Source organism: Macaca fascicularis, chromosome 11, assembly GCF_037993035.2.
Source record: "Macaca fascicularis isolate 582-1 chromosome 11, T2T-MFA8v1.1".
In the NCBI taxonomy this organism is placed as follows: domain Eukaryota; kingdom Metazoa; phylum Chordata; class Mammalia; order Primates; family Cercopithecidae; genus Macaca; species Macaca fascicularis.
In genome coordinates, this window is record NC_088385.1 from 34,041,410 (window position 1) to 34,068,973 (window position 27,564).

General features: G+C 39.8%; 1 protein-coding gene and 1 pseudogene across 8 annotated transcripts in view; one reads left to right on the forward strand and one right to left on the reverse strand.

Annotated features, from left to right (window-relative positions):
* DENND5B (DENN domain containing 5B) overlaps positions 1-27,564 on the reverse strand; it is a 207,342-nt gene that overhangs the window by 93,562 nt on the left and 86,216 nt on the right. For 2 of the 8 annotated variants that reach the window (XM_045364978.2, XM_045364981.2), the window contains 3 exons: positions 25,076-25,141; positions 21,312-21,421; positions 4,389-5,055 (listed from right to left, as the gene is read on the reverse strand). In XM_045364978.2, coding sequence (XP_045220913.1) covers positions 4,389-5,055; positions 21,312-21,421; positions 25,076-25,141 — 843 coding nt within the window. Of the gene's footprint in view, positions 1-4,388; positions 5,056-21,311; positions 21,422-25,075; positions 25,142-25,700; positions 26,553-27,564 lie in introns of those variants that run through there. The other 6 variants (XM_065523983.1, XM_065523984.2, XM_045364982.3 and 3 more) reach the window with 5 other exon arrangements.
* On the forward strand, positions 2,250-2,761 carry LOC135966284 (large ribosomal subunit protein uL30m pseudogene; annotated as a pseudogene).

The following is a 27,564-nucleotide window of genomic DNA, read 5'->3' on the forward strand; positions in this document are numbered from 1 at the left end:
ACTGTATGGGAATTTTTTGGGGTATGACACTTTAAATTTTTAAAAAACCCAGTTCTATAATCTAGGGATTCACTCTGTTGTTTGCAGCATACAGATTACAAAAATATACTCAGAGTATAAAACCATATCCATAAATGCTTATTCTTCTTCATTTGAAACTGAAATAAATTAGTAGATATTAATGAACTAAAACCCCTGAATAGACTCGATAAACCAAATGGGACAAGCTAAGCAGTGGCTCACACCTGTAAACCCTGAATTTTGGGAAGCTGAGGCAGAAGGATCACCTGAGCCCAGGAGTTTCAAACAAGCCTGGGCAGTGTAGTGAGACTTCATCTCTACTAAAAATAAAAAAAATTAGTCAGGTGTGGTAATGCATGCCTGCAGTCCCAGCTACTCAGGAGGCTGAGGGGTGAAGGTTGCTTGAGCCCTGGAGTTTGAGGTTGCAGTGAGCTACGATCATGTTGCTGCATTCCAGCCTGGGCACCAGAGTGAGACCCTGTCTCAAAACAAACAAACAAAAAAAGAGCAGAAATAGGAGAGCTCAGGACAGATCACAAACGGTGAGACATAAAGTGCTATTTAAAAGAGGAAGTGTGGGCCGGGTGCGGTGGCTTATGCCTATAATCCCAGAACTTCGGGAGACTGAGGCAGGCAGATTACCTAGGGTCAGGAGTTCGAGACCAGCCTAGTCAACATGGCAAAACCTCATCTCTACTAAAAATACAAAATTAGCCAGGCATGGTGGTGCGTGCCTGTACTCCCAGGTACTTGGGAGGCTGAGGCACGAGAATCGCTTGAACCCAGGAGGTAGAAGTTGCAATGAGCCGAGATAACGCCACTGCACTCCAGCCTGGGCAACAGAGACTCTATCTCAATAAAAAATAAAATAAAAATAAAAAATAAAAGAGGAAGTGTGATAATGGAAGGTTTTGGGTTTTTTTTGGTTTGTTTTTTTGACTTCTAAAAAAAGCATGGTACACAATATAAAGGAACATATGTTAGGTTCTTTGGAATAAACTCTTGACTATATCATTTAAAAAGGTTTTATGTTAAATGTAGTAATATGTTGAACCTTCACAACTCAGAGATAAGTATAATTTATAGAAGATTATATGGGACTAATAAAACTAGTAATTATTATAATAGCATCAGCTATAATTTAGTCAGTGTCAATTATACCCTAAGTATTTTATACAGGTTTTCTTATTTAATTGTCATAATAAATCAGTGAGAAAGGAGAAAAAAAAAACCCAAACTATTATCCCTATAGAGATGAGGCAACTGTCACACAGGAGGATTACCTAACTCACTCACGGGTATAGTTAATGAATGATAGAGTAGATATTTGAACCCAGGATTGTTATGACTTCAAAAACCAATACTCTAAACCAGGCATGGTGGTATGTGCCTGCAGTCTCAACTACTCGGGAGGCTGAGCTGGGAGGATGCTGTGAGCGGAGGAGTTTGGGGCTGCAGTGTGCTATGACTGTGCCTGTGAATACGCTGTACTCCATTCTGGGCAACACAGTGAGACCCCATCTCTAAAAATTAAAGGCAAAACCAAAGAACACACCCACCCCCAATATTCTTTCTAACCCAAATTGCTTCTCTAGGCAGAACATAAATAAATTGAACTTTAAGATTTAAGAAAATGGCCTTTAAGATTTCTTCTAAGTCTAGAATATAAAGTTTTTTTTTCGGCCTGGCACAGTGGCTCACACCTGTAATCCCAGCACTTTGGGAGACTGAGGTGAGTGGATCATGAGGTCAGGAGTTCAAGACCAGCCTGACCAACATGGTGAAAACCCTGTCTCTATTAAAAACACAAAAATTAGCTGGGTGTGGTGGTACACACCTGTAGTCCCAGCTACTTGGGAGGCTGAGGCAGGAGAATCGTTTGAACCTGGGAGGTGTAGGTTGCAGTGAGCCAAGATCGTGCCACTGCACTCCAGCCTGGGTGACAGGGCGAGACTCTGTCTTTAAAAAAAAAAAAAAAAAAAGGAAGTTCTTTTTTTCTAATGGGCTAAAACATCAGAAGGTATTAAGCTCCAAGCCTCTGCCCCTTCTAGTTATTCTCTAATCCCTACCCTATTCAAGGGGAAAAAAAGGAAGAAAGGAAGAGAGAATTACTTAAAGTAAAATTTTTCAGATACAAAAAGGTGATCTGTAAGTAATGATGGAAGGAGTGAGTCCTCAGCTTCTGCTGCTGGGAAGTCCTCAGCTTCTTCGTGCTGAATATTTAGCAGATGCTGCCTCTAAAGAGAACAATCACTACACTTATGGCAGGGATTTTGCTCTCAGTAGCTCAAGAGGCAAAATGAACTACAGACTGGGACAAAAGGTGTGAAGTCTCTCATTTACATAGATTGGATTCATCACAAATTTACCAGGTCAAGATTTCCATATCAAGTGTTTCAGCCTTCACTTGCAGATCATGAAAAATATGATGGAGATCCACAGAATCTTCAGAAACTGCATGTTGTTACCAGAATAAAAAGTACAAAAAGGTGCCCATATATTGGGAAAAATATATAATAAAGATGCTCAGATTAGAAAACACACATACCCCTCAAGTTCACAAGCATATCTCTTAAGTGAGTGCAAAACTAAAAGTGGTTAAACAGTAAGAATCAAGCCCCTGAAGTTGCCACAAGGACTTCCAACTGAGGAGGTCATGTCTAAGCTCTGCCTCAAGAGCACTGGGGAATTAGTGCAGTGGCATCTGAAATCTGTGGAGCAGAAAGCAATTAAGTCCTAATGCCCGAGGAGCTTCAGATTAAAAAATGGAAATTTTTTTTTTTATTTAAAGATGATGAGAAAGTGTTTCATTAAAACATATGTTAAATATATATAAAAAAAGAAAGTGGGCGAAAGAAGAAAGGAAGAAATTTAGATTGGTCATTAGAGAATAACTTCCTGACAACAAAAATTGAGACATGGAACACATTATCAAAGAACATTATGTTGGATAAACTGAAGAAAATACAACCTTGTGAAGGGCTGTCAACACACAAATAGTGTCAACATACACACAAGATGGGGAAGTACAAATATAGTCTACTTGGCTCAGCCCCACTTATAATTTAAAATAGAAAAATAAAAAAAGGAAAGTGGTAAAATAAACTTCACGGCACCAGTCACGACTGCACTACAATTCCGCCAGCTTAAATACAAGTTAGCAAAATGCTAACCCCAGCCGGGTGCAATGCTTCATGCCTGTAATTCCAGCACTTTGGGAGGCCAAGGCGGGAGGATCATTTGAGCCCAGGATTTTGAGACCAGCCGGGGCAACACAGTGAGAGTCCATCTCTACAAAAAATAAAAAATTAGCTGATGTGGTGGCACATTTCTATAGTACCAGCTACTCAGGAGGGTGAGGTGGGAAGACAGCTTGAGCACAGGAGGTTGAGGTTGCAGTGACCCATAATTGCACTACTGCACTCCAGCCTGGGTGACAGAGTGAGAACTTGTCTAAAAAAAAAAAAAAAAAAAAAAAAGAATCCAAACATTTGTGCAACATTTTTTTTGAAGAATCTATCAGTGCACAGGTACTATTTTATAATTTCCTTCAATTCACTATCCATTATGACATAGCATCTCTATTTTCTCTACATATTCATATTCAGATGAGAACTAGTATCCTAGTCTAGGCTCAACATTAGTCATCACAAATGTACTGGTAAAATAAAATCCATAGTTTGTAAGTTTCTTAATATGTGTTGGAAGAACTCTGAATGAAAGATACCACAAAGATAACTTCCTTCTGAGAGTAAAAAACAAAAACAAAAAAACAAAAAAACCACACACACACAACTCTGGCAGAATTGTTAGACCTGGGAAAGTCATCTGTCTCATGCCTGCTCACCTTTTCTCTCACTCAGATGGAATGCTCCCCCAGGCAAAGATCCAAAGTTGATTGCCTCAGGAAGCTGCAGAGTCAATGATTTCATTTATCCTTTTTCAATGTTTGCTGAATTTTGATGTGAACCTTTACCAATCTACAAAGAATGGGAAGTCTACACGTTTCTAGTAGTAACAGAATTCTCTCACTCTCATTATGAAGAAGAAAAAATGTTTTCTTAATGACAATTATATATTATCAGGAAAAAAGAGCTATTTCCATTAAGAACTAAATATGCCCAAATCAGCGAAGTTAATGCATGTATTCCTTCCTACTTCTCTCTGCAGTCACTGACTGCCACCTCAAAGAGAAACAGCACAGTCACATCTCAGCCTTTGGCCCCACCATACCTGCTCCCTTTATACAAAACAGAAAAGACTGTGATCATTATTTATTTGGTTCTAATAATACACCCCATGGAAACACAGTAGTTGGGAGCATAAGTACTTGTTTTTGGAAAATGTAAAATCCAAGGAAAACCTACCTTGTGAGTAGAGAAGGATTTGCATCTCTAAAAGAACACAGGTAAACACCTGCACCAGGTTCTCTAATCCCAGGAGCTCAAATGCCTCCCGAAGGGGATAATCAGAGAGGGGGAGTTCACTGGGCCCAGGCCTCTGGCAGATGACAGGTTCATAAACACCATAAAATTTCAGTGACCTCCCTGGAGGTGGAAGGGGTACTTCATAAAGAATATTGTGGATATAGCTTTCAAGTGGCAAGGGTGGTGGCTGCTGTGAGGTAACGGCCTTGTAAAGCTGGATAAGGAATTTCTTGCAGGCCTGCATGAATGGTAATGGTGTGATCAAGCATATACTTTTTGAAACATACAGGGTGTCTCTGCTAATATCATAGGAGTTGTACCGCTGGAGTTTCAAAAGGGAAGTTGTATCTCCTTCATCAAGACTACTTGCCAATGAGTCCATGCTGCAGGAAGATGAAGCATACACACTGCTATAATGCTCAGCGTTGTGCATCTGGTAGAGTGTCTGCATGGCTGTGCAGATTTGCTTACTTGTAACTTCTTCATAAAAAGTGAGAACAAAACCATAGGTGCGAGAACCATCTTCCCTGGTAATTATAAATGAGTGAAACTGGGGGTCTTTATTGTCAGTTTGTGTCCTGAAAGATAGCCCTTTAGGCATGCACAACTGTGAAAGAAAGAAAAAAAAGGATCAGAATGCAGTACACAAATAACTTCAAGCCAGAAACAAATGTTGTTTTTTAACATAACAGGATTCAAAAGGACAGGTTTTATCCAGATTTAACACTGGCAATAGCCTTAAATTAGAAATACATTATAAGTTCCTCATATATATACATATAAAATTATTCTTAAAAGGAATATATACAAGGGAAAAACTTTTATTGTGTGATGTTACATGCAGAGGGCTTTACTAAGAACAAGACTATCACTGATTTAGTCCCAGAGTAAACCTCTAACCAAGCTTGTGGCCTTTAGCAAGCCATATAACTTCTATGAGCCTCAGTTCCTTTATCTACAATAGCTGCTATATCAATGACTTGAAGACAGAGCAAAAGCACTTCACAAATATTAAAAAGCACTTTACAAAAATAGTACTTAAGTACTTACTTAAGTACTATTTTTGTATTAATGATGAAAATGTTTCAGGGGAGCAGGGAAATAGGAAAAGGCTCATTTAGGAAGTGGAAAAAAGTTAAAGAATAATAAAAACAACAGTATCATCTTTGCTATTTTGAATAGTATGGTATTTTATGCAAGAAAAAGACACTTTGGAAATTGAAAGCTTTTTGATCCACTAAAGCAGAAGCACAGAAACAAGGCATTTCAGATTACTTCTAGTAGACATTATGCTCTAGTTCTTGGGAACTACCCAGGATTGAGTCAAACTTGAGAACAAAAGTACCCAGAGGAGCTAAAGATGCTATATTTAAGATACTTAAAATGCACAGAAAATTAGAATTGATTCTTTAAAACATTTTAAATAAAAGAAATGAAATTACAGAAAAATTGAAATATACTAAGGAAAACAGAACTTGTAATTCAACCACCCTAATAATCATTATTCATATTTAGATATTTCTATTTTTGTATTGCAATATGCTTTTCACATAGAAATAATTTAACCATATATTACTACTTTCTAGTTTTTTCTACATTTAATAACTGATATGGTACAAAAGTTAGACTATCTCCCACATCCCCACATTACCAAGAAAAACACAGTTCCTTTATTCCTTCATTCAAACCATCAAAAAGCATTTATTAAGTGCGTTTTATGAGAGGGGCCCTGTGATACAACGGTGGGAAGGACAGTCATGGCCCATGCTCCTATGGTATTTCCAGTCCAGTAAGGATAACAGATGAGTTTTAAAAATCATAAACTATAAAGTAAGGGAAAGGCTATGGTAGGGTAAATAAGGGTTGCTAGGGGAAAAATATGTAATAGTAGGAAGACATACATTAGAAAAGAAGGAGCTACCAGGAAAAAATGAAGCCCAACTGAAACCTCAAGACAATTATAGGTCTTAATGGATAAAGAAGATTCTAGTCAGAGAGGACATGTGCAAAAGCCCAGAAGAGTTTGAGGAACTGAAACAGGTCAGTGTGGGTGGGGCACAGAATGCAAGGTGGGAGGACGTGAGAGAAAGTAAGAGAAATAATTAGGGGCTAGCCCATGAAGGGCCTTGGTAGGCCATGATAAAACTGTGGGGAGGACAATGGGAAACCTCTGAAGGGTTTTTAGGAGAGGGACAGAATTAGATGTGTCTCTTAGCACATGCATCTTGGAACACTAAGGGGAGTGGTTTTCAAAGGGGTTCTAAGGAGGCAGCAGGAATGTCTCAGGGCCTTGGAAGGGAGTGAGAGGCTAGAGGAAGAAGTTGAGAGGGCCAGTGTCCCTCCTTCCCCTATGAACATTCCACTTTCTTTTATTTTGTAGAGTAGAATTCTTTCGGTGTTAAGATTTCCAGGTTCCCACTGCTTAAAAACAAAATCTTGATGGTGGGATAGGATTAATGCAACACAATTGTCATTAAGCATGAAGGTGGGTGGGTGTCCAAACTGCTCCTCACAGCCATTTCAGATCGTGGTCCTTCCTTTCACCCTAAAAACTCTTGGCATTGAAGCTCATGTCATAATTGTGCCACCACATTTTGTGTTTCTTTTCTATCCAAGTTCATTTCCGGAGCAACTTCTTCCATGATTTTAAATATACTCCGTCAACTCCCAAATCTACAATCTCGTGAACCTGACTCTTAAATAACTACTTGACAATCCCATCAAGATGTGTAATAGGCAATTCAAACTCACTGCGTTCCAAACTGAAGTTCTGATTTCTTCCTCCTCCAAATCTGTTTCTCCTTATATCAGTCTTTTCTGTAATTCCATCCATCTAATTTGCCCAGGATAAAAACCTTGGAGTCATCTTTAACTTCTTCCTCTCTTTCTCACTTACCCCATTATCCAATCCATCAGCAAATACTATCAATTCTATCTTCAAAAATATATGCAGAAACTAATTGCTGTTGCTTCTTTTTTGTTTTTCTTTTTTAGAGATGGGGTCTTGCTCTATCACTCAGGATGAAGTGCAGTGATATAATCACAATTTACTGCAGCCTCAAACTCCTGGGTAAAAGCAATCCTCCCGCCTCAGCCTCCTGAGTCAGAAAGTAATTGTTTTGATCTTTACTCTTACCACTCTAATCTAAGCCACCCTCTTCTCTTGTCTGGATGTAACAGCCTGCTTACCAATCTCCCTGCTTCTGCCCTTGTTTCCCATAATCTACTTCCCTTATAAGAGCCAAAGCATGGCCGGGTGCGGTGGCTCAAGCCTGTAATCCCAGCACTTTGGGAGGCCGAGACGGGTGGATCACGAGGTCAGGAGATTGAGACCATCCTAGCTAACACGGTGAAACACCGTCTCTACTAAAAAATACAAAAAAACTAGCCGGGCGAGGTGGCGGGTGCCTGTAGTCCCAGCTACTCGGGAGGCTGAGGCAGAAGAATGGCGTGAACCCGGGAGAAGGAGCTTACAGTGAGCTGCGATTCGGCTGGCGACAGAGTGAGACTCCGTCTCAAAAAAAAAAAAAAAAAAAAAAAAAGAGCCAAAGCAATCCTTAGAAAATGTTAGATCTTGTCACTCTTCCCAAAATTCTCCAATGGACTCTCATCTCACTAAAAGCTCATGTCCTTATAATGCCCTACAAGGAAGCCCTGCATGACTCAGCCCCCAGCAACCTCTCTGCCCTCATCTTGTACTCTCTAACTCACCCACTCTGCTCTAGCAACAATGGCATGTTACTATTCTACAAACACACCCCACGTGCTCCCATCAAAATCTGCTCTTCCCTTTCCCAGCAACTCTCTTCCCCTCGGTATCCACATGACTCATTCCTTGTGGCAGATATAGCTCCAATAATATTTCTACTTTCACACACTCTTCCAAACCTTGACACTTCCACATTAGGAAGTGAAGCTCACTCTCCTTGAACCTAGGTGGGCTGCTGAGAATGCCTATACCAGGATCTGGGAAACTTTTTCTATAAATAGACAGATAAGTATTTCAGGCTCTGGAGGCCGTACAGTCTTTGCCACAACTACTCTATTCCACACTGTATTAGGTGAGTGCAAAAGCAATTGTGGTTTTTGCATTGTTGGAATTTGCCATCTGATATTAGAATACATGTTTAAATAAATGTGGTTATGTTATACATCTTTTTTTTTTTTCTTTTTCCGAGACGGAGTCTTGCTCTGTCACCCAGGCTGGAGTACAGTGGCGCAATCTCAGCTCACTGCAACCTTCACCTTGCAGGTTCAAGCAATTCTCCTGCCTCAGCCTCCCAAGTAGCTGGGACGACAGGCGCCTGCCACCACACCTGGCTAATTTTTGTATTTTTAGTAGAGATGGGGTTTCACTATGTTGGCCAGGCTGGTCTCAAATTCCTGACCTCGTGATCTGCCTGCCTCATCCTCCCAAAGTGCTGGGATTACAGGCATGAGCCACTGAGCCTGGCCCATCATTTTAACAGGCATTTCTAGCTTTATGTTTTTCTGCTAATGACTCATTACTTGCTGTGTATTTTAGGTTTATTTTAGACTATAAAAATGTTAAAAAGCAATTAGAGCAGTTTTCTTTCTTTCTTTCTTTTCTTTTTTTTTTTTTTTTTTGAGATGGAGTCTCACTCTGTCACTCAGGCTGGAGTGCAGTGGCGCAATCTCAGCTCACTGCAACCTCCGCCTCCCAGGTTCAAGTGATTCTCGTGCCTCAGCCTCCCGAGTAGCTGGGACTACAGGCCTGCATCACCATGCCCAGCTAATTTTGCATTTTTAGCAGAGACGGAGTTTTACCATGTTGGCCAGGCTGGTCTCAAACTCCTGACCTCAAGTGATCTGCCCACCTTGGCCTTCCAAAGTGCTGGGATTACAGGTGTGAGCCACCCCATCCAGCCCCAAGCAATTTTCTTATTCAAGTTCAAAATGGGTAGTAAAGCAGTGGAGACAACCCACAACATCGACAATGCATTTGGCCCAGGAACTGCTAACTAATGCACAGTGCAGTGGTGGTTCAAGAAGTTTTGCAAAGGAGATGACAGCCTTGGAGATAAGGAGCATAGTGGCCGGCCATCGGAAGTTGACAATGATCAATTGAGAGCAATCATCAAAGCTGATCCTCTTAGAACTACATGAAAAGGTGCTGAAGAACTCAATGTCCACCATTCTACGGACGTTTGGCATTTGAAGCAAACTGGAAAGGTAGAAAAACTCGGTAAGTGGGTGCCTCATGAGCTGAGTGGAAATTTTAAAAAATCATCATTTTCAGCCAGGTGCGGTAGCTCATGCCTGTAATCCTAGCACTTTGGAAGGCTGAAGCAGGCGGACTGCCTGAGCTCAGTTCGAAACCAGCCTGGGCGACATGGTGAAATCCTGTCTCTATTAAAATACAAAAAATTAGCCGGGCATGGTGGCATGTGCCTGTAGACCCAGCTACTCAGGAGGCTGAGGCAGGAGAATTGCTTGAACCAGGGAGGTGGAGGTTGCAGTGAGCCAAGATTGTGCCACTGCACTCCAGCCTGGGCAACACAGTGAGACTCCATCTCAAACAAAACAAAACAAAACAAAACAAAACAAAACAAAACAAAATCAAATCATCATTTTCAAGTGTCATCTTCTCTTATCCTACACAGCAACAACGAAACATTTCTCAATCGACTTGTCATGTGCAACAAAAAGTGGATTTCATTAGAGAACCGGCAATGACCAGCTTAGTGGCTGAACCACGAAGAAGCTCTAAAGTACTTTCCAAAGCCAAACTCGCTCCAAAAAAAAGGTCATGGTCACTGTTTGGTGGTCTGCTGCTGGTCTGATGCACTACAGCTTTCTGAATCCTGGCGAAATCATTACATCTGAGAAGTATGCTCAGGAAATCGATGAGATGCACCAAAAACTGCAAAGCATGCAGCAGGCACTCATCAACAGAAAGGGCCCGATTCTTTTCCACGACAAAGCCCAACCACACATCGCACAACAAACGCTTCAAAAGTTCAACGAATTGGGCTACGAAGTTATGCCTCATCCACCATGTTTACCTGACCTCTTGCCAACCGACGACCACTTCTTCAAGCATCTCGACAACTTTTTGCAGGGAAAACGCTTCAACCACCAGCAGGATGCAGAAAATGCTTTCCAAGAGTTCACCAAATCCCAAAGCACAGATTTTTTATGTTACAGGAATAAACAAACTTAGCTCTCATCAGCAAAAATGTGTTGACTGTAATGGTTCTTATTTTGATTAATAAAGATGTGTTTGAGCCTAGTTATGATTTAAAATTCAGTCCAAAACCACAATTACTTTTGCACCAACCTTTAAACACATAGGTATGGCTTTGTTCCAACACAATTTTTATTTGTAAAAACAGTCAGCTGGACAGATTTGGCCTGGGGGTCATGTATGCCCACCCCTGGCCTAGTCAAAATGCAACAGCAGTGACAAGTGACAGAGTGACTTTTGAGCAGAAGCTAAAAAAGGCAATACAGCTTCCACCTCCTCTCTCTCTCTCTCTCTCTCTCTCTCTCTCTCTCTCTGGTAACCTGGTAACACACTCTGGGAGCCCTGAGACAACATATAAAGAGTTTAGCTAGCCTGAAGCTGCCTGACTGGTGAGACCAAATGAAATACCACACAGAGACAGAAGGAGCCCCAGCTATATGCCTGGTCGAGGAGACAGGTCTGTGAATGGGTGAGCTTTCAGAGATTTCAGTCCTCAGCCTTCAAACCTCCCAAACTGACATGGATTAGAACACAGGCGCGGCCAACCAAAAGCTACCTACGTTGCAGATATGTAGGCTAAGTAATGATTTTGTTGCTTTAAATTAAGGGTCAACAAACAACAGCTCTGCTATGGGTTTAAATGTATGTGTGCCTCCAAAATTCATACGTTGGAACATCACTTCAGGGTGATGGTATTAAAAGGTGGGGACTTTTGGGAAGTGATTAAGTCATGCAGGCTCTGCCCTCATGAAAGGATTAGTCCCTCTTATAAAAGGTTGAAGGGAGCAGCACCCTAGGGCCTTTTCTCTGCTTCCATCCTTTCTGCCATGTGAGGGCACAGCATTTGTCCTCTCTTGAGTACACAATAACAAAGTACCATCTTAGAAGCAGAGACTAGGCCATCATCAGACCCTAAACCTACAGACACCTTGATCTTGTACTTTCAGCCTCTAGAACTATGAGAAATAAATTCCTATTCCTTGTAAGTTACTCAGTCTAAAGTATTTTGTTTTAGCGGTAGGTATGGACTAAGAAAAACCCTTAGGTCAAATACAATCTGCCACCTGATTCGTAAATAAAGTTTCACCGGGACTCAGTCACATCCATCCATTTATGTACTGTCTATGGATGCCTTCACACTACAACAGCAGAGCTGAGTGACTGTGGCAGAAACTGTATGCCCACAATACCTCAACTACTTACTATTTGGTTCTTCATGAAAAAAACGTCATGAAAAAAAACTGCCCTATTTTAAGCCATTAACTGGTAGGGGGATGGATTGTCATGCAGCGACAGATAATCAAAACACTTCCTTACTTCCCTTAAGTCTCTGCATAAATACTACCTTAGAGAGGTCTTCCTTTACCTTTCCATAAAAAATAGTGTTCTCTTCATCTTTTGCATGCCATAAAATGTTACTCCTCTAGAAAGTATTTATTGTGGAGAAGCAATTAAAGTCTTGTACCACTGTAAACATATGTACATTACATAAACATACACATTACTAGTATTGCATAATTCTGTTTGATCTCTAGATTGCCAGCTACTCAAGGGCTAGTACTATATTTCAATAACTTTAAACATTCAAGGGAATTGCAATGGAATAATATACTATTTGGGGCCATAACAGGTGGTGACTGATAACAAGGGTAAAAAGAAAAAATTGTGAAGCTCAGCATTAGTGCACCAGTGAAATGTCTTCATATTTCATATCACCGAATACGAGATGTGGAAAGGACTAAGGCAGATTTACTCAATTCTTTTACATATTAAATTACTATGTATATTTGGATAGAATGAGATACAGACTTAGGTAAAAGCTATGAATACCTGGATTTGGTAAGGGGTAAAGACCACTTATTCCTAGTCTTAGGAATAACTGTATAAGGAAAGGCTATGGCAGAATCTTTTAATAATTCTACCTTCAAATTAAGGCTGATTTCATCATAGCAAGTTAATGAGTTGTTCTGCTGATAGCATGAATAAAAAACTCATGTGGCCGGGTGCAGTGGCTCACAACCACAATCCCAGTACTTCGGGAGGCTGAGGCGGGTGGATTGCCTGAGTTCAGGAGTTCAAGACCACCAGCCTAAGTAACATGATGAAACCCTGCCTCTACCAAAAATACAAAAAATTAGCCGGGTGTAGTGGTGCACACCTGTAGCCCCAGCTCCCTGGAAGGCTGAGGCAGGAGAATCGCATGAATCCAGGAGGCAGAGGTTGCAGTGAGCCAAGACTGCGCCGCTGCACTCCAGCCTAGATGACAGAATGAGACTGTCTCAAACAAACAAATAAACAAACAAATAACAACAAAAAACCCCAAAAACCCAAAAACCTCATTCGACACATTTACTGTAGTCAATAAAGATTGTAGAAGGGATGATTTGAATTATTCTTGCTCCAGGCTAAACTCAAACTTGTTTAGCACAGTGCATGGCATATAACAATTGGCTGAATGAATAAATGAATGAACAAGAAAACAAACAAAAACAACATCTAGGGGTAAAGCACCAGGCTTAGTTCACCTCTTGATCTGGTCTGTAATTCACTTTTTTTTTTTTGAGACGGAGTCTCGCTCTGTCACCCACTCTGGTATGCGGTGGTGTGATGTCGGCCTATTGCAACCTCCACCTCTTGAGTTCAATGGATTCTCCTGCCTCAGCCTCCCAAGTAGCTGGGATTACAAGTGTGCGCGATTATAGGCATGCATACCCGGCTAATTTTTTTTTTTTTTTTGTACTTTTAGTAGAGACGAGGTTTCACCATGTTGGCCAGGCTGGTCTCGAACTCCTGGTCTCAAGTGATCCACTCGCCTTGCCTCCCAAAGTGCTGGGATTACAGGCATGAGACACAGCCCATGGCCTTCAGTTTGTAATTGTTTTTCCCTCAAGTAGGCAATACAGAAACATAGTGACCTCCAAAGTCAACATAAAGATTTAACTTAATTGATAGGCGTTCCTGTCATCCTAAATCACAAAATCATAGCTCAACTGCTGTTGAACAGCTGCCAAATATTCCCTTACGGGTTTGTAGCTTTCTTGAGCACACATTCAAACATTTATAGAAAAAGCTTGCCAAAAGTTGTACTCAAAGTGAAGAATGGCTTTCTATGCTACAGACAACAGATGTAAGAAATTTTCCTAAATGCTCTTCCAACAAATCAAAAAGAGTAAGAATTATATTTCTAATCGGGAAACATTAACTGCAAAATGCTATTATTTTTCCATTTTTAAAAGATATACAGTATTGTTTTATATCAGGAACTACAAGATACTTTCTCAGAAAATCTGAGTTTCGTCACAATTGTTAAATTGTCAGGAACTGCAAGAAATCTCAGAAAACCTGAAATATAAATCAAGATTTGTCATGGTATTAAATATCTCTAATTAACCCATAACACTGCTATCTACTAACAATACCCCTTCACCATCCCACAATAAAACAACTAAAAATTAGAGGTGTCACTGATGATCAGATTACTACTAGTAACCAGGTTACTTTAGTCAAAGCAGGCTTATAATGACAAGTGTGTAACTTTCCCAGTTTGAGTCAGCAAATGTTCTTATATTTCCCTAGACTGGTTTCAGGCAGTTTGGCTAGAGTTTTAAAAATCCTTTTTCCACATTTTGTAGTTCTATGACTTACATGGCCTCTCCCTCATTATGCAAACACAGTCATATACTGTATAACCATGTTCTGGTCAACAATGGACTGCATATAGGACGATGGCTGGAGCAATATGTTATACCATATAGCTTAGAAGTATAGTAGGCTATACCACCTAGGTCTGTGTATGTATATACACTCTGATGTTCGCACAACAATAAAATCACCTAACAACACATTTCTCAGAATGCCTCCCTCCCTACCTCTCTCCCCTCTCTCCTTCTACAAACACTTATTTTGTCCCATGTTTTGCATTAGATCTTGGTAACTCAAAAGACAAAGACGAAAATAATCCTTTCCTCTAGGGAGTTCACAGTCTAGTAGGAAAGACAGACATGGAAACCAGTTACCAAAAAAATGTGATCAGTGTTGCTATGGACTCTGTTCAAGATATCATAAGAAAAGACAGAGTAACTGCTTCTGCTTAAGATATGGTTTTATAAGTGGAGGTCACACCTAGTCAAGGACAGGGAAGAGAAGTATTGTAAGCAAGTAAGTATCACTTCATTTATTCAACAATTTGAACATCTACTATGCGCAAAGCTAGGGATACAGCAATGAAAAAGAGAAACTGTTCCTGTTCTCATGGTGCTTACATTACAGCAGGAGATACACAGTTGACTACTAGCTATGTAATTGGTTAATTGCAACTGAGATAGGTGCTACAAAAAGGTACAAGGTACTAAGAGAACCTAAGGTGACCTGAGTGCTGGGAAGATGGTGGAAGGTGGTGGTCAGGAGCGGCTTCTCTACATAAATGGTTACAGTGAAGTCTGAAGGAACAGTAAGAATTCACTAGGTGAAGGAGAGGTGGAAGAGCCTTCCAGAGAGAAAGAACAGTAGAAGAAGCTATAGTATGAGGAATGAAATGGACAGGTTACTGCAGGAGTCCAGGTAAGAGATCTTGATGGTTTGGACCAAAGTGAGTATATGGAAACAGAGAAGTAGACAGGTAACTGATTCTATATGGGAGAGGGTGAGTAAGTGAGAACTTTCAGGGTGATGTGTACATTGCTAGACTTGGCAAACAGTGGATGGTTGTACCATTCACTGACAAAGATTGGTGGGAAGAATAATGAATTCAGTTTCGGATATGTTGTGTTTGAGATGCCAGCGAAATATTGTAGCTGCAATGTTAAGGAAACAGGGGAGAGGATGGGGCTGGCGGGGGCAGAAGGGTCCTCCGGCAATGGTCCTCCAGCAATGAAAGCCCCATTCCTATAATTTTACTGTGAGATATGGCTAGGCGTGGTGGATCACACCTGTAATCCTAGCACTCTGGGAGGCCGAGGTGGGTGGATTGCTTGAGTCCAGGAGTTCGAAAGTAGCCTAGGCAACATAGCCAAACCCCGTCTCCACAAAAAGTACAAAAATTAGCTAGGCGTGGTGGTGCACACCTGTAGTCTCAGCTACTTGGGGGGCTGAGGTGGAAGGATCGCTAGAGCACGGGAGAGGTCAAGGCTGCAGCGAGCCAAGATTGCACCAGTGCACTCCAGTCTGGACGACAGAGCCAGAGCCTGTCTCAAGAAAAAAAAAATTTTTTTATTGTGAGCTATGAACCTAAACTTGGCTCAAAATGAGGGCTTACCTTCATTCTAATGTCAAACCTATGAATGTAATTTGGGGTTATCCATTTCAAATTCAAGTAATTGCTAGGTCTACAAAAAGTATATGCAGCCCTTTTTCCTTTTAATCTTACAAGATAAGCATCTGAATAGGTTTCTTCAGCCAACCTTTCACCATTTATTTTTTGCACTTCTTTCCACTATATCCTTCTCTGTGATCAAAGTAAACAGCAAATTGTAAAGCAAGACTTATAATAGTTATTACTGTTTAGTTACCTAAAATAGCATATTTATGATGTTTCATTTAGGACAGACATATAAAATAGAATCTTTATATTTCCATGCAGTTTGCTTAAAAGTTATTAACTCTGTTTTCTTCCTATGAATTCTTAGGTACAACACAGGCTTAAAGATAAGATCTATCAACTAGAATATTACATAGCCATGGATGCCAAAGCAAATTACCTCAAAGAGATGTTAAAGTGGGGTAGGGGACCTTCAGCTCTGTTTGCAATGCTTTATTTCATTTAAAATGAAATGCAGACCTGGCAACGGTGGCTCACAGAGGTTGAGGTGGGCAGATCACTTGAGGCCAGGAGTTTGAGACCAGCCTGGCCAACGTAGGGAGACCCCGTCTCTACTAAAAATACAAAAATTAGCCAGGCATGATGGTGAGCGACTATAATACCAGTTACTCGAGAGGCTGCAGCATGAGAATCACTGAGCCCGGGAGGCAGAGGTTGTAAGCAAGCTGAGATTGCACCACCGAACTGCCTGGGTGACAGAGTGAGACTGTCTCAAATAAATAAATTAATTTAATCAAATGTACTGCACTCCAGCCTGGGAGACAGAGCAAGACTGTGGAAACAAGGGAAAGAAAGGAAAGAAAGGAAGGGAGGGAGGGAGGGAAAGACAGGAAGACAGGACAGGATAGGACAGGACAGGACAGGAAAGGAAGAGATCTGAAGCAAACATGTCAATGTTGGCATATGTTAATTCTAGGTGATTTACATACATGACTGTTTATTGTATTGTTCTTTCTGTTCTGTGATATTTATATTCTTTTCATAAAAATCTCTGAATCAGCAACTGAGGGAAAAAAACTAATTCAGGATTATTTCACCTGTCACTTGTATTTATTTTTTATTTTATTTGCACTGCACTCATACACATTAAACATTTTACTTAACAAAGTTCATTGCTTTGGGTACTTAATTTATGTATGAAATTAATGACCTTTTATTCAAAGCACTACTGTTGTTTGTTAGAGGAAGGACTAATATTACAGAAGGTGATGACTCACTGCAGTGGAATTTTGCTAAAGGCAAGACAAAGCTTTATACCTTTAGGTGGGGATAAATTACAGCTTCATACAAACACACTTACTAGTAAATCAAAGAGGAAATTAAAGGCAGTAAATCTATGACCCGAATGCAAACTAATGGGAGGCTTTTCAGAGATTTTCCAGGAGTACAAGCAAATCCTTTTAGATTTGCAGCAATAAAAAAAACGCTACGTGGTGCTTAACAATCGAACACAGTCTTTACAATTATTCTTCAGGGGAAAACTTTTGCTGCTTACATAGAACCACCTCAGGGGCAAGGAGTAAAGAAAATATCAAAGACAGATCAAGGAAGCTGATAATTACTTTAAAGATTATTGTTTTGCAGATAGAGGCAAAAGCTACCATGGATATCTCACTATTAATTCACTCAAATGATTAAAAGAAAGAAAACACATCAAGGGTGGCATTTTGCTCCAAATGACTGTGGATTCATATAGTAAGAAAGTACTTGTACCCAGGCCCCAGTGATCTTCCCACCTCAGCCTCCAGAGTAGCTAGGACCACAGGCATGTTTCCACCACATTCAGCTATTTCTTTTTTTCTTTGTAGAGAGAGAGTCTCCCTATGTTGCTTAGGCTAGAAACTCATTTTGAACACCATTCTGATTTCTCACAGAGTAAGTTATATTTTGAAATATCTTACTAATTTAAGAAGATTAAGTATTGTGATCTATTCACATTCTTACCCAGTTTTTTACTGCTTGATTTAAACATTCTTTTCCTAAATGCCTTTCTATTAATTTGCTACATAAGCAGCTCATAAGTTATTTTTTTGTCACTGCTGTTCGACTATTTTAGTCAGATCTTGTCTGGACTCTTCCAAGTCTTATGACGATAACTAACAGTTGTGTTCTACTTAATATCTATAGTAGAGTCTTCACCAAAGATGATGCTAAGCATCTACAATATTAACTTCCAGCAAAATGGCATCTCTGATTATTTTAGTATTGGGTAACAGTTTGGGAAAATAACCACATTGTACTCTGTAAGGAATCAAAGTCAAAGTGCCAAGTGCTTTAGGCATTTGTCCTTACAAAAAGCACCATGCTATCCCCTCCCTAGAGCGAGCCCAGGCTAGAAAGAGTTTACTGTGATACGAAAATATCACAAAGGGTCCAGTGTGACCCATAACATTTCTAGTGCAGATCAAAACTAAGTTATATAGTTTTTCTTTTGGGAAGACAGCAAGGCAGATGAGAAAAAAAGTGAGCTAGAGAGTAAAAATGATCTGGATTTAACTTCTGAGTTCTGCCTAACTTTGGGCAAATTACTTAACCTTTGAAAATATCAGAATTCTCACTGGGTACATGTAAACATGTATGTGAAAATAACATACATAATGTACCCTAGCAGACATCTAGTCAATATTAATTTCCTTCTGTTAGATTATCAGGTTATAATGGAATCTTTTAACACTATCTTTAAAATACTCAAAAAGACGCTGGGCACAGTGGCTCACGCCTGTAATCTCAGTGCTTTGGGAGGCTGAAGCGGGTGGATCACTAGAGGTCAGGAGTACAAGACCAGCCTGGCCAACATAGCAAAACCCTGTCTCTACTAAAAATGCAAAAATGAGCCACGTGTGGTGGCATGTGCTCACAATACCAGCATTCTGGGAGGCTGAAGGAGGGCATATAATTTGAGGCTAAGAGTTCGAGACTAGCCTGGCCAACATGGTAAAACCCCGTCTCTAGTAAAAATACAAAAGAATAGCTGGGCATAGTGGTATGTGCCTGTAATCCCAGCTACTCAGGAGGCTGAGGCAGGAGAATTGCCTGAACCCAGGAGGTGGAGGTTGCAGTGAGCCAAGATTGTGCCACTGCACTCCAGCCTGGGCAACAGAACAAAAACAAAAACAAAAACAAAACAAAACAAAACACCTCAAAAAGAGCAATGGCTATCACTGTGTCTCAGTTCACCTTTAACCATTTCTGGTTTTTTTTTTTTTTTCATTCTTATGTATACACCCAATTCATTTCTGTATCTATCATGCCTGGTATCTCCTTACTTTGGGGCCCCCTGAATTATATAATCATAGAGTTTATGGACATCCAAAATATTATTCAGGCTTCTAAGAAGAGCCCTTTCTAAATAATCTGAAAACTATGACCTACTTTATTTCTAAGAACCTCTCAAGGAGACTGACTGTCTCTCTCTCTCTCTCTCTCTCTCTCTCTCTCTCTCTATCTATCTATCTATCTACCTACCTACCTACCTACCTACCTACCTACCTACCTACGTACCTATTTTGAGGCAGGGTCTTGCTATGGTGCCCATTCTGGTCTCAAACTCTTGGGCTCAAGCAATCACACTGCCTCAACCTCCTGAGTAGCTGCGATTATAGATGCACACCATCATGCAGGGATAAAAGAGACATTTAATCAGCACTGGTAACTCATTATGAGGCAGGAGAACAGGGTCTGGAGGCAGGGAACCTAAGGCCGATTCATGCTGACTTTCTAGAACTAAATCAAAAGGAAAACCCCGACTTTCCATGCCCAAGTAGCAAAAAGACCAGTGGCTACTCCCTTTGTACTCTCCCCCCACCCTTTTTCTGCATGGCAGACTAAAAATTGAAAGTACCAGGCGCGGTGGCTCACGGCTGTAATCCCAGCACTTTGGGGGGCCGAGGCAGGTGGATCACGAGGTCAGGAGATCGAGACCATCCTGTGAATGGTGAAACCCCGTCTCTACTAAAAATACAAAATAACAGCCGGGCGTGGTGGCAGGTGCCTGTAGTCCTAGCTACTCAGGAGGCTGAGGCGGGAGAATGGCGTAAACCCTGGAGGCGGAGCTTGCAGTGAGCCGAGATCGCGCCACTGCACTCCAGCCTGAGCAACAGAGCGAGACGCCGTCTCAAAAAAAAAAAAAAAAAAAATTGAAAGTACCTCTGATCGTTCCCCTCCCACAACCAGTCAGGATGGTTGGGGGCCAAATCTTCATTTGCACAAGAGTATAACTTTGTAACTTCACTTCAGTCTCTGATTGGTTGTATGTTTATGTAGGGTGTAGCTTTGCTTCAGCCTCTGACTGGTATCCTCCCACAACCAAACAGATTGATCGTGGGCCATTACTTCATTTACACAGAGTGTATACCAAGTAACCAATAGAAAACCTCTAGAGGGTACTTAAACCTCAGAAAAATCTGTAATGGGCTCTTGAGCTGCTTGCTCGGGCCTGCTCCCACCCTGTGGATTGTACCTTCATTTTGAATAAATCCCTGCTTTTGTTGCTTCATTCTTTCCTTGGTTTGTACGTTTTGTCCAATTTTTTGTTCAAGACGCCAAGAAGCTGGATGTCATTCACCGATAACAATTATACAAATTCAGATTTCTACTATACCTAAATAATACAATTAAGTTGCTTTTCATCTTTACATTGTCTGCAAAAATGACAAATCACAGGACTACCATACAACTTTCCTTGAAATATGAAAACTGTATCAGGCTCTTACCATCAGGCTCCTCTTAGGCCAATAAAGTAGTATCACTGTTTATCAAAGCTTCTATGTATTAATACAAATGCACAACACAGTTTAATAGTAGGAAACTAAAATGGGCTTTTAGGATCTACTGTATAAACTTATTAGCTATGGAAACTCTGGGCAAGTAACTTGCTTCTCTGAGCTTCTGCTTCTAGATCTTTAAACTGAGGACAATATCACATTTCTTTTTTTTTTGAGACAGAGTCTCACTCTGTCGCCCAGGCTGGAGTGCAGTGGTGTGATCACACAACCTCCACCTCCTGGATTCAAGCAATTCTCCTGCCTCAGCCTCCCGAGTAGCTGGGATTACAGGCATGCGCCACCACACCTGGCTAATTTTGTATTTTCAGTAGAGACGGGGTTTCACTATGTTTGTCAGGCTGGTCTTGAACTCCTGACCTCAGGTGATCCACCCGCCTCAGCCTCCCAAAGTGCTGGGATTACAGGTGTGAGCCACTGCACCCGGCCTCACATTTCTTATAAAATCACTTAAAGAATAAATGAAATAAAGAATAAATTCAAAATACAGCCACTACCTTCATCTTAATAAAGTAAAAACAAGGCTAAAGAGAAAATGAGGGGGAAAAAACACATACCATGTTAACCGCATCTTGATCAAAAGGATTCCATTCTATATTCTGAGGATAATGGGCGAGAACTTTGGATTTGAATGTTCTTCTCAAAGGACTCTGGTCAAAATTTTCACCTACAACAAATAATTAATACATAGTTAATATCTAGAACTTTTCCAAAAGCATGTCATAGTTTTATATTTATTTTATAGACCTACTACTGACTGATAATGTTGAGATCTGATACAATTTCTGCCTCTAACCATCTGACTTGTAAAATCCCAGTGGACAACTGAAAAACTTAACAACAGAGCAGCATTTAAAACTTCAGAATCTGAATTTTAAAATCCTGGTCACTCAACTGATACTAAAAATCAAAATATGGTAATATAATCATTGCTGTAACCTAATTATGGTCCACATTTCAGTGTGTGGTAATAAAAAAACTATATGAAAACATTTACTTCAGAAAATAAATGTCTTGTATTAAACGAATCATATGTCTTATGATCCTAAAATTTTATACACACTTAGACCCCCATGCTATAGTGCTCAAAGGAGGCAATTTGGCTTGAGTTTCCACAAAAATCTCTGAGAAATGTGACTGCATATCCAGGATGTTAAGGAACAAAACTAACAGAATTACAAACATCATTGCTGAGTCATCCTCTTTAGTAGACAGAACACATTAAACATACTAACCTTTTAAAATAAATGAGCTATCCTAAGTTAAATTCATTATCTGGCAAAATTCTGGAAAGATAAAAGTAGGCTACATTTTAATTACATATAAGAAAATTCAGGCCAGGCACAGTAGCTCACGTCTGTAATCCCAGAACTTTGGGAGGCTGAGGTAGGAGGACTGCTTGAGCCTAGGAATTTGAAACCAGCCTGGGCAACATGGTGAGACACTGTTTCTTTTCTTTTTTTAAAAAAAATAAATTTTTGAAAAGTAAAAAATTGAAAATTCAATAATAGCTATCAGATTAGTTTTTTTAACCTCCTCAACCAGAGTAATTCCCTTAAGACCTATTATCCCTAAATGTTTCATGAAATATTTTAAGATAGATGGATCTGAAATTCTCGATGTCAAAAATCTGGGATCAAGGAACTAGAAGACCTTGCAGCAATTTTATTGTGTTCTGTGTTTTCCTACTTTTAGAGTTCTAATTAAGTACAAAATACTAGCTGTTACAGCAAAAGATAAATGTCACTTAACAGTATTTATACTATTAAAAATATCACAAAGCAATTTGATTTATGAGTTGTATTTGACTTCCAGTTAGACTCAGTTTCTATTTTGGGTAAAAATATGAAAAAAAAAAAAGAAAAAAAAAAAAGAAAAAACACCTTGGAATGCAAAACAGATCATAGAAGGAAGAAAAAGTCGCACTCAAAAATCTTGCTGGAGACTACAATATAAAATACATAGGAACTTTTTTGAACGAGGACACATAATTTAAGTATTTGCTGAGGCAACTAAACTACTATTTCTAATTGAAGTCCTTGGCTAATGATGATTATTTTATTTAGATTCCTCTGACTTATTTAGGCAAACATTTCATCTCTGTATTTTTCTACTCTATACTTCCATCTTCTAAGAGTTGAGAGCACTCATTTCTAGAAGAGAAATTGTCAAAGATATCCCTAAGTAGAGTTTATCAATTTTTGCACCATGCTTCTAGAGTATGTAAGCATCAAAAAGTCAGCAGAGGAATGTGAAACTGTCCATGAGAGTCAATGTGGCCAAAGAACAGATTCAGGGCTCAGAACTGATTTTAGGAAGAGTCCATGATGTTTTTAAGCTGATGCTACATTTTCCTGTGAACACTAAGAAATTTTAAATTACTCACTTCTTCAGTAAAAAAGTTACTTGGCCAGAATATGGTGGCTCATGCCTGTAATCCCAGCACTTTGGGAGGCTGAGGTGGGCAGATCACTTGAGCCCAGAAATTTGAGACCAGCCTGGGCAACACAGTGAAACCTCATCTCGAAAGAAAGGAAAGTAAGGGGGAGGGTGGAGGCTGGAGGGTGAGAAGGAAGGAAGGAAGGAAGGAAGGAAGGGAGGGAGGGAGGGAGGGAGGGAGCGAGGGAGGACGGACAGAGGGAGAGAGGACAGAGGGAGGGAGGGAGGGGAAGGGAAGGGAAAAGGGAGAAAGAGAGAGAGAGTAAAGAAAGGAAAAGAAAAGAAAGATTTTTAAAAGTTACTTTTCATTTACTTTAGAGAAAAAAAACAAACAAAATTCTTCCTAGTTATAAAGTCTATGCTGCTGATTGTGCACTGACAAAGCAACAGCGTATCTTCATGGTATACAGCCATCGAGAAACCCTCTCCTTCACCTACCCTCTAACACCAGAAATACTTGCTTTTATTATCCATAAATGTAAATAAAATATGAAATACTGCAGAAGCAGAAGAAACATGACATAACCTATCATATAACTCCTTGTAACACTTACCTTTTAATTCAGTTCTGCCTGTGTATAGTTAAAATAACATTATCTTCATTCATGTATCAAGTTAGTAATGGAACAGGAGAGATATATCAGAAAGGTCATGAAAGTGCCATTCTCAATATAATTGTTCTATTAACTAAGGAACATTGCACCTTCTTGAGGCACAAATAATCCACTAGAAGGAAACCACTTCCAGAAAGAAATAATGTTACAAAAACAAAAAAAGCCACAAAACAGTAACAAATGTAACAAAAGAAAAGCAAAACCACCACCACTCCACTTATTAGATTGCTTAAAAAAGGGATAACAGGAAAGATCATTGCTATATATACACAGCTGTCTTGGCAAATATGATTTGGAAGGATATTAGAGGAAGAACCAATTATTTTGGAATTCTGGTATCACTGTTAAGAATTTAGAAATGGTCCGGCCACAGGGGCTCATGCCTGTAATCCTAGCACTTTGGGAGGCTGAGGCGGGTGAATCACTTGAGGTCAGGAGTTCGAAACCAGCCTGGCCAATGTGCCAAAATCCTGTCTCTACTAAAAATACAAAAATTAGCCAAGCATAGTGGCATGCAACTGTAATCCCAGCTACTCAGGAGGCTGAGGCAGGAGAATCAGTTGAATCCGGGAGGTGGGGGTTGCAGTGAGCCAAGATCACACCACTGCACTCCAGCCTGGGTGACACAGTGAGACTCTATCCCCCCCAAAAAAAGAATTTAGAAATGACTGGATGCAGCTATTCCTACCAGCACCAGCCAAAATAAGAGAATCTTGGTGATGACTTTTGGGGATGAGAGATGGGGGAACAACCTATACTTCTCATTTTAAACACATGTTTCATAAAGCTCTAACTTAGAATTTACTGCTGGGGTGGGGGGAACACACACACAGGAGAATAACTAAGTCTAAGAATTTGGATTCCCAGGAAATGAAAATTACATATGCATCCTGTACTTAAAATTTACCTTTTAAATATTATCTTAAAACAAACAAGGACTATAAATTTGTACAACTACCACAGCTACATATCAGCTTAACTCCAAGTAATACTGCCAAATAACCTCCTACTAAATTGAAGCTTTTCCTCCTAAGAAAGTAGGAAATATCTGCCAAGAGAGCTTAAAGGCTACTGAATACATGTTTTCAAGGCTTGAAGCAAATGAGGTCTTTATGAAAATTAAGATGCAGATGAGAGAAGAGAAACATAAAATAACATCTGTAAGTCTGACCAAGCAAAACTGAATAAAGAAACATTTACAATGGGCTTGGGGTCACTTAAAACAATGATTTATAACAGCCCATCCTTGTTTTTAATTTTATTTTTACCTGAAGTCGTATTTGCAGCATCTTGGCTCTTGCCATGACGATCTGCTTCTAGCCATTGGTACAAAACTACATAATGTAACAGAAACAAAAAAGCTTTATGAACAAATAAAAACAAACAAACAAAAAGCAAAAATGACTTTGAAGAATGGAAAATGAGAATAAATAATTAACCAAAAGCAGTTAAACAGGAGACATTAACATCAGAGTGTAGCTTAACACCAATGGAATGTAGCTGATAAGGGGTTAGTAATGAAAGCAAAGAGAACAGGTAATTTTAACAAAATAAGTGAAATGCTATTAAATATGTTAACACATTCTCTTCTTAATGCTTATTTAAAGAGGAATATTAGGAGAAAACTAATGCTTCTATAGTCAGTTATCACACAAGTTGAATATCCCTTATCCAAAATGCTTAGGACCAAGAAGGGTTTTGAATTTCTAATTGTATCAGATTTTGAAACATTTGCATTATATTTACAGGTTGAGCATCCTTGATTCGAAAATCGGAATACTGGCACTCAAAAAGATCAAATTTTTGAGCATTTTAGATCTCAGATTTTTGGATTAGGAATGCGCAACATAAAAAGTATGACAGTAAGACTAAATGACCAACTTTAAAAATTACATCCTGGTTGGGCATGTTGGCTCACAACTGTAATCTCAGTACTTTGGGAAGCCGAGGCAGGTGGATTGCTTGAGGTCAGGAGTTTGAGACCAGCCTGATCAACATGGTGAAACCTCATCTCTACTAAAAATACAAAAATTAGCTGGGCATGGTGGTGGGTGCCCATAATCCCAGCTACTCAGGAAGGCCAGGCAGGAGGATTACTTGAACCCAAGAGGCGGAGGTTGTAGTGAGCTGAGATCATGCCACTCACACTCCAGCCTGGGTGACAGTGAGACTGTCTCAAAAAAAAAAAAAAAAAAAAATTACATCCCAACCACTGCATATTGACTAGAATGGCTTAAGTCCCAAAAGCTGACTCTACCAAATATTGACAAGGATATGAAGTGTCAGTAATTCTCATTCACTGCTGATGAGAATGTAAAATTGTACGGCCACTTTGGAAGAGAGTTTGGCAATTCCTTACAAAGTTAAACAGTCTTATCACATAATCCCACAACTCCAGTCTAATCATGAGAAAAACAACAAATTCCAAGAGGAGTAACCTATAGTATATCTGTTAAGTACTCATCAAAACTATCAAGGACAACAAAAGCAATGAAAGTTTGAGATTCTGTCATAGCCAAAAGGAGCCTAAGTAGACATGACAATTTATGTGGATCGGATACTTCAGCAGAAAGAAGACTGATATGATTTGGCTGTGTCTTCATACAAATCTCATCTTGAATTGTAGTTCCCATAATCGCAACACATCGTGGGAGGGACCCAGTGAGAAGTAATTGCATCATGGGGGTGGCTGTTCTTGGGACAGTGAGTTCTCAAAAAATCTGATGGTTTTATAAGGGGCTTTCCCCCACTTCACTCTGCACTTCTCCTTGCTGCTGCCATATGAAGAAGGATGTGCTTCCTTCCCCTTCCACCACAATTGTAAGTTTCCTGAGGTCTCCCCAGCCCTATGGAACTGTGAGTCAATTCAACCTCTTTCTTTTATAAATTGCCCAGTCTCAAGTAAGTATATCTTTATCAGCAGCATGAGAACAGACTAATACAAGAACATTAAGCAAAAACTAAAGAAATCTAAATAGAGGCCGGGTGCAATGGCTCACGCCTGTAATCCCAACACTTTGGGAGGCCGAGGCGGATGAATCACCTGAGGTCAGGAGTTCAAGACCAGCCTGGCCAACATGGCAAAACCCCATCTCCACTAAAAATACAAAATTAGCCAAGCATGGTGGTGCATGCCTGTAGTCCCAGCTACTTGGGAGGCTGAGGCAGGAGAATCGCCTGAACCCAGGAGGCGGAGGTTGCAGTGAGCCGAGATCGCGCCATTGCACTCCAGCTTGGGCGACAAGAGCAAAACTCCATCTCAAAAAAAAAAAAAGAAAAAAAGAAATCTAAATAGACTGTAGACTTTAGTCAGCAATAATGTATCAATATTTATTCACTAATTATAACTAATGTACCATACTACTACAAGAGGTTAATGATAGGTGAAATTGTGTGTGTGGAGTGAGGCAAGTATATGGGAACTCTATTCTTAATTTTTCTGTAAATATAAAAACAACTTTATTTTAGAAATTACATTCCAATATTTAAAGTAAAAACACCAGCAACATTATATCCAATCTTATAAGTAATCTACCTTTTATAAATCATGTTTATCAATGCAAACATAAGCTGAAATTTGCTTTATACTGATATCCCATTTAATCAATAATATTCCTAAGCATAATTATGAAATGTCAACTCTTGGAGGAAAGTTTATTACTGTAATGACACAGGCTGTAACTTAGCAGCTTTGAAGGGTGTTAAAACTTCTGAATGTCTTTTATTGTAGTCAGATGTCTACAACTTTCAGACATCT